The sequence below is a fragment of the Rhinopithecus roxellana genome, chromosome 9, assembly GCF_007565055.1.
Source record: "Rhinopithecus roxellana isolate Shanxi Qingling chromosome 9, ASM756505v1, whole genome shotgun sequence".
NCBI lineage: Eukaryota > Metazoa > Chordata > Mammalia > Primates > Cercopithecidae > Rhinopithecus > Rhinopithecus roxellana.
The window spans coordinates 7,322,666-7,333,652 of NC_044557.1; the positions used below are offsets into that span (position 1 = coordinate 7,322,666).

Below are 10,987 nucleotides of genomic sequence, written 5' to 3' on the forward strand. Positions count from 1 at the left end.
GGGTGACAGAGCAAGATTCCGTCTCAAAAAAATAAATAAATAAATTTTAAAAGATAATGATCTTTTAGTCAAAAGTTTATAATCTCTTTTCTGAATAGTACTGAAAATGATGAGCCAACTCTACTACAGGTGTTAACAGTCGCTTAAATGCCACATAAAACAAGTGAACATTTTATAGAAACAATATTCAAAATTTTAAAGATACAATAGTTAAAGCCATCAACTCCACTCACCTCATTTCCTGTGAGTCTCACTAGAGTGAATGGCATCAGTCACCCTGCAATGATGCTACATAGTGGCCATAAAGGCAGATACTATAATTAATGAAGTAAACAAGTTAAAATTTTACCTTTTCCAGTTTACGTAATTTTCCAGTTGCTAAAAACTCATCAATCTTTTCAGCAATTTTTGTTCCTACTCCAGGCTACATGGAAAATTAGAAATATAAAAGTCATATGAATATAATGCTTACCAAATCATTAAAAGATAAAGTAAAAAGCAGAAAATGAAAAACAAATGAATACCAAGTGATAAGGTTTGAAATAAAGGACACAGAAAATTGAACCCCAGTGAAAATAAATTCTCCCAAAGACAGCATGCTTACATGAATGACAAGAGGGAAACTCTGACAAAATAATTATAAATATATCTTATTTAAAATTAACTTTTGTTATAGAAAAATTAGAATATACAGAGTTGCATAAAGAAGAGCATTCACTTCTCAGTTTCATTACCCTGAAAAGTAAAATCATCCGTAAACTCATTCCCCAACATTTGGTATATATTATTTGACATCTTTTCTGCTTACAAATATAGGCAGAATTAGTTGGGTGATGTACACACTTTGTTCTTAATACATCATGAGCAAATTTCTATACCAATAAATAAATAAATCCAATAGTATCTTTAATGGCTGCACAGTACATCATTGTATAAATGCATAATAATTTAATTAGCAAATACCGTCCAGGTAAACATGTATATTGTTTCCAATTATTTGACAGTATAATAATATTCATAAAATTCCTTGGAACAGAGGTTGTCAAGCTTCTGCATACATCAGCATCACATGGGGGCACTTGTTAAAACACAGAATGCCGAGTTCCACCCTAGACTTTCTCATTCACCATGTCTGGGGTAGGGCCAAGAATATGCCTAAGTTCTCAGGGGACGCTGATGCTGCTGGCCTAGACACCTCGTTCTAAGAAGCACTGCTCTGGAACTGCACATTCCAACATGGTACACTAGCCACATATGACAATTTAAGTTTAGATTAATTACAATCTAAAATTCCATTCTTCAGTCACAACATCCACATTTCAAGAACTCAATGGCCAAATGTGGCTCGTGGTTGCTGTATTGGGCAGCACTTCTCTAGAATCTAAGTTTTAGGAGAGCAGAGATCCTGTCTTTTCATTGTTTTATCCCTAGTGATTGGCATACAGGTGATCAAAAATTATGAATTAATGAATCCTAGTAGTTACACATCTCTATTAGTTTCCTTAGGAAAACGATGTCAAAGTGGAATTGCTAGGTCAAAGGATATATACATTCTGACAAAGCAGCCTTCGGAAAGGCTGTAACAAACAACACTTTCATGGGCAGTAAATGAGTGTTCTTTTTTTCACATCTTTCTCCACACTGCATGTATTTGATGGGCACTATATAGTGTCTTGCTTAATTTGCAACTTTGGTATCAGTAATACTGAACTTTTTTTCATGTGTATTGGTCCTTTTTAGTTAAACATTCAGCATGCTTAATAACAGGTGTGCCAGTTATTTCTGACTGCCTCTTAGGCCTAAGTTCACTCATCAATATTCTTGATTTATTTAATGTTTAATAAATGTCCCCAAATTACTGAAAGCATATTCAAGCTTGGAAAATAGCAATTACCAGATAGAAACGAACAAAAGATTTAGAAAGCAGAATAGATTAGAAAAAGGAAATTACTCAGGCTCATTTCCTGTATCAGAAGCTTTTTAAAGGGTAATTATTTTTCCCTTTACAGATAGCGCTACAATAATTTTACTCAATAACATACTGACCTCAAGCAATTTAGACCCAAGCTACTTTCTATACCTAACATTAAGGAATAAAAGGCAAACTACTCATTCTGGAAATTTCAGATTTCTAGAATTACTGAGAAGTAATAGATTAGATAATCTAAGAAATAAGAATCTATTACTTCTATTACTAAGAAGTAGCAGCTCTGTGATTCTTAAATGATTGTGAAAAGGAACAATGATGAGATTTTTACATCCAGTCTTGTGCAAAAGGAATTTTGGATACCTTTGTACTCTTTTTAGGAATATACCATAAGTGCAGATTTGAGATGAAGTGTATCAGAGCTTTTCAGAAGCTTTTCTCTAAGAAATGAGAAGGCTATTTGCAAAAAACATAAAAAAGGAAGTACTGTAGGGATAAAAGAGGAAGTGAAAGGAAGCAGGAGTAGTTCCTGAGACTATCAATGGGTCAGTTCACCAAGACAGAAACTCAGAACTAAAGTTTAACGTATTTATAACTTACTTGGCTAGTCTATTTAAGGAGGATATACTGATGCTGAGAACTGTCTATGCCACAAGGATTTAAAGCCTATATATCAGAGCATGATTTGTACTGAGTAACAAAGTCAAGGTTAAGATGTGGCACATGTTGAATGTGGACAAATTGTCACTAAATTACAAGATGTCCAAGATTATGGTAACGTTATGACTCTGAAGAGCAAAAATATAATGGCAATTATAGGCCAGGCATGGTGGCTCACACTTGCAATCCCAGCACTTTGGGAGGCTGAGGCAGGAGGATCACTTGAGCTCAAGAGTTCAAGACTAGCCTGGCAACATAACAAGATCCAATCTCTACCAAAGAAATTTTAAAAAGTAGATAGATAGATAGATAGATAGATAGATAGATAGATAGATAGATAGATCCGAGTGTGGTGGTGCATGCCTGTAGTCCCAGCTACTCAGGAGGCTTAAGATGGGAGGATTGCTTGGCTGGAGATCAGGGCTGCAGCATGCCACCACTGCACTCCAGCCTGAGTGACAGAGCAAGATCCTGTCTCAAAAAAAAAAAAAGGGCAATTATGGCTCATCTCCTGAGAAGGTTAAAGATAATCAAATATTAATACTTAAATTCCAGAGAACGTTTGTGAAACATTAATAGGCAAAGAACAAAAGAAGGTGATAACTATCAGGACCTGGACTAATCAAAAGTCATCTCAGGCTGGGCGCAGTGGCTCACAACTGTAATCCCAGCACTCTGGGAGGCTCAAGGCAGTGGATCACCTGAGATCAGGAGTTTGAGACCAGCCTGGCCAACATAGTGAAACTCGGTCTCTACCAAAAATACAAAAATTAGCTGGGCGTGGTGGCGCATGCCTGTAGTCCCAGCGACTCGGGAGGCTGAGGCAGGAGAATCACTTGAACCCCAGAGGTGGAGGCTGCAGTGAGCCAAGATCGTGCCACTGCACTCCAGCCTGAGCAACAGGGTGAGACTCTGTCTCAAAACAAACAAACAAGTCATATTAATTTGACATCTTTCACAAAAGATGAATAAGATATGGTCCTTAAATTTGAGGAACTTTGAATCATTTAGTAAGATTTAGATGAGACAACAATCTGACTATCAATAGATAGACCATCTCAGGATATTCTTAGTGATATTACAGGTTGAGTATCCCTAATACAAAAATCCACATTCCAGAATGTCCAAAATCTGAAGCATTTTGAGTGCTGACATGACACTCAAAGGAAATGCTCATTGGAGTATTTTGGATTTTGGATTTTCGGGTTATGAATATTCAACCATATACAAATATTCCAAAAAGAAAAAAAAAATCCAAAATCCAAAATACTTCTGTTCCCAAGCATTTCAGATAAGGGGTATTATATTACAAATTAACAAGGGATGTGACCCTCTAGAAACTGTGACACAGTACACAAGGCTTCGTGGAAATCACAGAGAACAGGGCTAAATGCCATAAAATAAAAGGGGCTTAATCATGTGCTTATTAGTAAGATCTCTCTGGAGAACACGCACTCTAACTAACTCACACAGGTTCCTACACTTGGGGATCAGAGAAAAATAGGTGGGGACCAGATATGCTAGTGCCACTTGGTCGCCCTTCTTAAAAACCAACACTCAAGTTGAAATTCAATGTGAGTACATGTATATATTGTAACAGAGAGGAAGAAAACTGTAATTACAAATATTTTTAAAAATTTTAACCCATCTTCCCCCAAATGAAAACATTTTGAGCTTGAAAAAGTGTGTATGAAATAGCATGAATGTCATTCCAAGAAATCAGGAGTAATGAAATCAGCCTATGTGGGTCAAGGCCGCTTCAGACAGGCAAGTTTGGTTTGGTGGAAACCCACCAAATTTGTACAAGTGTGAACTCTTCGATCAACATGCTACCTAACTTACCAATTTCTTAGCTTCAGCTCCACTCTTTATTTTGTATGGGTATTTTGCTATAACAGATGCTGCTTTTCTATAAGGAAAGAGAAAAAGGAAAACCAATTAGAAATCCAGCAGGGCCTTCATTTTTCTTAAACTGGAATATATATACAAGCAAATATCTATGCTTATGGTTTCACCAAGATAACTAATTTTCTTTTTTTTTGTTTTTTGTTTTTTTTTTGAGATGGAGTCTCCCTCTGTCACCAGGCTGGAGTGCAGTGGTGTGATCTCGGCTCACTGGAACCTCCGCCTCCCAGGTTCAAGTGATTAACTTGCCTCAGCCTCCCGAGTAGCTGGGACTACAGGCGTACATCACCACACCCGGAGTTTTTTGTATTTTAGTGGAGATGGTGTTTCACCATGTTGGCCAGGATGGTGTCAATCTCCTGACCTCGTGATCCACCCGCCTTGGCTTCCCAAAGTGCCGGGATTACAGGAGCGAGCCACTGTGCCTGGCCTAATTTTCTATCTCCATATGAAACTTAAAACTCACATAAGCTAACAGACCACCTACTATATGTCTAGCTTTTTTTATTTTTTTTGAGACGGAGTTTTGCTCTTGTTGCCCAGGCTGGAGCACAATGGCGCGATCTCAGCTCACCACAACCTCTGCCTCCTGGGTTCAAGCGATTCTCCTGCCTCAGCTTCCCGAGTTGCTGGGATTATAGGTGCCCGCCACCACACCTGGGTAATTTTTTGTATTTTTAGTAGAGACGGGGTTTCTCCATGTTGGCCAGGCTGGTCTCGAACTCCAACCTCAGGTGATCCACCCGCCTTAGCCTCCCAAAGTGCTAGGATTACAGGCGTGAATTGCTGCTCCCAGCCACTTTTTTTTTTTTTTTTTTTTTTTTGAGACGGAGTCTCGCTCTGTCGCCCAGGCTGGAGTGCAGTGGCGTGATCTCCCTCACTGCAACCTCCGCTTCCTGTGTTCAAGCAATTCTCCTCCCTCAGCCTCCCGAGTAGCTGGGATTACAGGCATGCGCCACTACGCCTGGCTAATTTTTTTGTATTTTTAGTAGAGACAGGGTTTCACCATGTTGGCCAGGCTCATCTCGAACTCCTTACCTTGTGATCTGTCCACCATGGCCTCCAAAAGTGCTGGGATTACAGGCATGAGCCAGCGCGCCTGAGCTATGTCTAACTTTTAAAGTATCTTGAAAAGCTCCACATTTGAGAATAACTGAATTTAAACCCTATACGTCAGAGTATGATTTGTACTGAGTAACCAAGTGACTTGTTTTGATCTGTGCTGACTAACAAAGTGATTTAAATTGTATACATAACACTCAAGGGATGGGGAGACTAGCTATCTTTCTTTCTTTGGGAGTAGAAATTATCACTGGGTCCCCTTTTATAAAATAGCCAGTTTTTAGAAATTGTTCATAATTCCCTCATAAAAATGTGCCACATTTGAATTATTAGACACCAGATCTGCTTATGGATACCTATTTTATTTTTTTTGAGATGGAGTCGCCCAGGCTGGAGTGCAGTGGTGCCATCTCGACTCACTGCAGCCTCTGCCTCCCAGGTTCAAGTGATTCTCCTGCCTTAGCCTCCTGAGTAGCTGGATTACAGGTGTGTGCTTCCACACCTGGCTATTTTGTACTTTTTTTTGCAGAGTCTCGCTCTGTCGCCCAGGCTGGAGTGCAGTGGTGCAATCTAGGCTCACTGCAAGCTCCGCCTCCCAGGTTCACGCCATTCTCCTGCCTCAGCCTCCCGAGCAGCTGGGACTACAGGCGCCTGCCACCTAATTTTTTGTATTTTTAGTAGAGACGGGGTTTCACCATGTTAGCCAGGCAATCTGCTAACCTCACTTGCTAAGATCACCTTGTGATCTGCCCGCCTTGGCCTCCCAAAGTGCTGGGATTACAGGCATGAGCCACTGTGCCCAGCCAATTTTGTATTTTTAGTAGAGACAGGTTTTCACCATGTTGGCCAGGCTGGTTTCCAACTCCTAACCTCAAATTATCCACCTGCCTTGGTCTTCCAAAGTGCTGGGATTACAGGCATGAGCCACAGCATCCAGCCCTTGGATAGCTATTTTAAAATTCGTAGTTTCAAATTGTATTCCCTTATGTCCCCGCATCAATTTATTTATTTTTTAAATGGAGATGGGGTGTTCCTATGTTGCCCAGGTTGGTCTTGAACGCCTGGGCTCAAGCCACCCACCCGCCTTGGCCTCCCAAAGTGTTGGGATTATAGATATGAGCCACCGTGCCTGGCCCCTGTATCAGTTTTTAAAAATTGTTTCCACCTTTCCGCCCCCTAGTGCTGCTGGGCCTGCAGGTCTCTGTTCCACAGGATGGAGTTTGTTAAAGTTGTTAAGAATAAGGCCTACTTTAAGAGATACCAAATGAAATTTAAAGATGACAGGATGGTAAAACTACTATGCTCAGAAATGCTTGGTAATACAGGATAAAAATAAATACAACACACCCCAATATAGGATGATAGTTCATGTAACAGAGATATGATTTGTCAGATTGCTTATGCCTGTATAGAGGGGGATATGATAGCCTGCGCAGCATATGCACATGAACTGCCAAAATACGATGTGAAGGTTGGCCTGACAAACTATGCTGCAGCGTATTGTACTGGCCTGCTGCTGGCCCACAGGCTTCTCAATAGGTTTGGCATTGGACAAGATCTATGAAGGCCAAGTGGACGTGACTGGCAATGAATACGATGTGGAAAGCATTGATGGTCCACCAAGTGCCTTTACCTGCTATTTGGATGCAGGCCTTGCGAGAATTACCACTGGCAATAAAGTTTTTGGTGACCTGGATGGAGTTTTGTCTATCCCTCACAGTACCAAATGATTCCCTGGTTATGATTCTGAAAGCAAGGAATTCAATGCAGAAGTACACCAGAAGCACATCATAGGCCAGAATGTTGCAGATTACATGCACTACTTAATGGAAGAAGACAAAGATGCTTACAAGAAACAGTTCTCTCAATACATAAAGAATAGCATAACTTCAGACATGATGGAGGAGATGTATAAGAAAGCTCATGCTGCTACAGGAGAGAATCCAGTCTATGAAAAGAAGCCCAAGAAAGAAGTTAAAAAGAAGAGGTGGAACAGTCCCAAAATGTTCCTTGCTCAGAAGAAAGATCGCATAGCTCAAAAGAAGGTAAGCTTCCTCAGGGCTCAGGAGCAGGCTGCTGAGAGCTAAACCAAACAATTTTCTATGAGGATTTTTCAGATAAAGACAATAAACTTATGGACAGAAAAAAAAAAAAAAAAAAAACATTGTTCCCATTGCAGTTCAGCATAAATCAGTGACCTGTAATTCTTGTTCACCTTCACACATATCCAGCTTGTTAATCTGCTGACAGATTGGATACATCCTGGGAGCTCGCCGATGGTATTCTGTCCATAATTTCAATGCAAAATGTAATTCAGAGTTGATGCTGATGAGAAGTGACAGTACAGCTAAGTCAAAAGCATAAATACTGGATGGTCTTTGGAACCTTGGATTTTCCTTCTGCTATAGCACAAATAACCCTTTAGATTTGGATCTGAACTTCTTTCTAAGCACATGACTGATGATGAATCTGAAAAGACATATTTATAAGTAAAGGAGCAGGCAACAACAGTTTATGGAGGGGATCATTTCAGGAAAGGCAAGTAGTTCCAGGTCATTGGCACTGTGAGGCAAAGTCTAAAACGGAAGAAGAATCAGATGAAAGGCCTTTTGTATGCTACGATGTATTTGGGTTTTATCAAGGTAAAGAGAAAATATTATTTAATTATTTGAATGACAAGATCAGATAACTATTTTCAAAAGAATATTTTGGCCACAATCAAGAGAAATGCCTATTGGGAAAGGGAGAAGCATGCAGGAGTGGTAGGGAATCACCTGCTTTTCCAGACTTATTTCCCACTCACACCATACCCCTTAAGCAAACTGAATTTCTGACTCCTAGAAAACGTTATACTCTTCATGTCTCAATGCTTTGGCACATTTTATTTGTCTAGACTACTGGCCCTCTCACTTATCCCCTGATGAGCTTCTTCAAACTAAACACCTCTTTTCTGAGGCCTGCTGCGATCCAAATAGAATACAAAGTTGAATATCTCTATGATTTTGAATGATCAAATGTATAGATGATAATACAATTATTTTACTTTACATAGGAAGTCACAGAAGTAAGGAAAGGACAGAGCACAATCAGCTCTGAACTGTGTGGAGTGGGAATGAAAGAAGGGAGCTGACTTGGGATAAAGACAGCATAGGGCTAAAAATGCGGAAAACAGTCCAGTGATACAGATTTGGAGTCACCAATATAAATGGCATTTCAAAGTCAAGAATGGCAAGATTGTCAGGGAAACTACAGAAGTAAGAAAAGAGGGCTAAGGGCAGGCAGACTTCCCGGAACCACAGATTAATTATCCCTTATCTGAAATGTCTGGGACCAGCATTGTTTCAGATTTTGAACTTTTTTCAGGGTTTAGAATATTTGCATATGCATAAGAAGATATCTTAGGGATATGTGAGGTCCAAGTCTAAACACAAAATTCATTTATATTTCTCATACACCTTACACACATACCCTGAAGGTAATCTTATACAATCATTTTAATAATTTTTTGCATGAAACAAGGTGTTGACCATTTTGACTGCCACCTACCACATGAGATCGGATGTGGAATTTTCCACTTGTGTCATCATGTCGGCAATTATTCAGATTTTAGAGCCTTTCAAATTTTCAGATTAGGGATGCTCAACCTATACCAACATTCAAAGGTAAGACAGAAGAAGAGATGAAAGACCAGAAAGAGTGCCACTACAGAAGTCATGAGACTTTCACAGCATGAGCTATGGAGGAATGCCACTGAAAGTCCAATAAGATGAGATGTAGGTGAGAGGATTTTCAGAGCAGTGGTAGGTCCAGGCAAGGACTGAACTTCTTAATGAGTAAATGATTAGGTATTAAGAAGTCCAGGCAAGGAATGAAGATTTTTCAAGAAGATTCACTGTAAAGTGAGAAAAGAGAAAAGGTACTAGCTAGAGGGAAGTTAAGTTTGTTTTGGTTTTGCTTTTAAGAGCTGAGGGACTTGGACATATTTATAGGCTAAGGAGGGCTGGCACCGAGGCTGATGCCTGGAATCCCATCACTCTGGGAGGCCGAGGTGGGTGGACCATTTGAGCTCAGGAGTTGGGAGACCAGCCTGGGCAACATAGCAAAACCCAGTCTCTACAAAAAACTGGAAAAAAAAAAGAAAGAAAGAAGGAAAAAAAAAAAAAAGAAAGAAAGAAGGTGGGTGTGGTGGCATGCGCCTGTAGTCCCAACCACTCAGGAGGCTGAGGTGGGAAGATCGCTTGAGGCTGGAAGATTGAAGCTGCAGTGAGCCGTGATCACGCCACAGCGAGACCCTGTCTCAAACATACATACATACATACCTACATACATACATACATATAGGCTAAGGAGAAGCAGGTGGATGTGGAAAGAATGAATAGGATAAGGTCCCTGGTGAGATGAACAAGGACAGGATCCCATGAAGGTGAGATCAGGATTCCACAGGATCAGCTTCAGTCCAACCAGAAGAAAAAATGTGATTCCTTGAACCACATGCATTTCACAGTATGGACTTCATCCGCTGTCTTTCATTATGGTTAAAATTACACCGCATTTCTAGTAATTCGTGTTTGATGATGAGAAAAATACCTATCAGGCTACAGCTACCTGCAATCAGAATTGGGAACTTATCTGAACTGATCCTATAAAGCGCTGCCCACATTCTTCAAGAAATACTGAGTAAGGTATCAGCCTCGATTCTTGTTTTCCCGCTCTTGCAGATGGACCAAATATCCACTGGGCCCTCAGTCCTGTTAACTGCCACACCAAACAGGGTATCCCAGAATGTATGCTAACCGAGAATGCTGCACTGTCCCACCTGTAAGCATTGTACTTGTGGATAGCTTGGCTCACGTTCTTCTCAAAGTTTGCGAGTTCTGAAAGGCAACAGAAGGCTCGGGTGAACAAGAACCACGAGAAAACAAACGAGAACTGTTTTCTGGAAGGGCATGTGGTAGCCTCTAAGATACAGTGACCACCCTTTTCCTTCAAGGGCCAGACCAAAAGCAGCCCAAGCGATGGCCCAGGTCTCGCCGGCAGGACTGACAACCAGCCAGGGGCGCCGGAGGGAGAGCCCTACGGAAGACGACCCGCTGCAAGGAACCAACCCCACCCACTGGACTGTCGGGGTGGGAGAGAAGAAAGGCAGGCGAAGGGGCTGGAAAGAAAGAAGAAAGCCAGCGGGGCCTGGCCCGGTGCTAACCCGTGAGCATGTCGGTGATTCCCCCGTTGAGAGTCTCCTGCGGCGCCTTCCGTTTGCTCATGGCGGCTTGCACCCGAGAACCCCAGAGTGTTCAGAACCAGGGCCCTCTCCCAGCTTGAAGGAGGTACCAGGACTTAGACAGGGGTGCAGGAGCAACCCAGCTCCGGCGCGACCGGCGCCACCGGCAGAACAATGGCTGTCCCTGACAGGGGGCGCGGCGCACGGCGCTTGTT

General features: G+C 41.2%; 1 protein-coding gene and 1 pseudogene across 3 annotated transcripts in view; one reads left to right on the forward strand and one right to left on the reverse strand.

The window, feature by feature from the left end:
* Positions 1 to 10,987, reverse strand: part of POLB (DNA polymerase beta) — a 33,547-nt gene extending 22,560 nt beyond the window's left edge. For 2 of the 3 annotated variants that reach the window (XM_010368037.1, XM_010368038.2), the window contains exons 1-4: positions 10,755 to 10,987; positions 10,371 to 10,428; positions 4,430 to 4,496; positions 350 to 424 (exon numbers count right to left, since the gene is read on the reverse strand). In XM_010368037.1, coding sequence (XP_010366339.1) covers positions 350 to 424; positions 4,430 to 4,496; positions 10,371 to 10,428; positions 10,755 to 10,815 — 261 coding nt within the window. In that variant the 5' untranslated portion in view covers positions 10,816 to 10,987. Of the gene's footprint in view, positions 1 to 349; positions 425 to 4,429; positions 4,497 to 10,348; positions 10,429 to 10,754 lie in introns of those variants that run through there. The other variant, XM_030937869.1, reaches the window with a different exon arrangement.
* On the forward strand, positions 6,756 to 7,698 carry LOC104666044 (annotated as a pseudogene).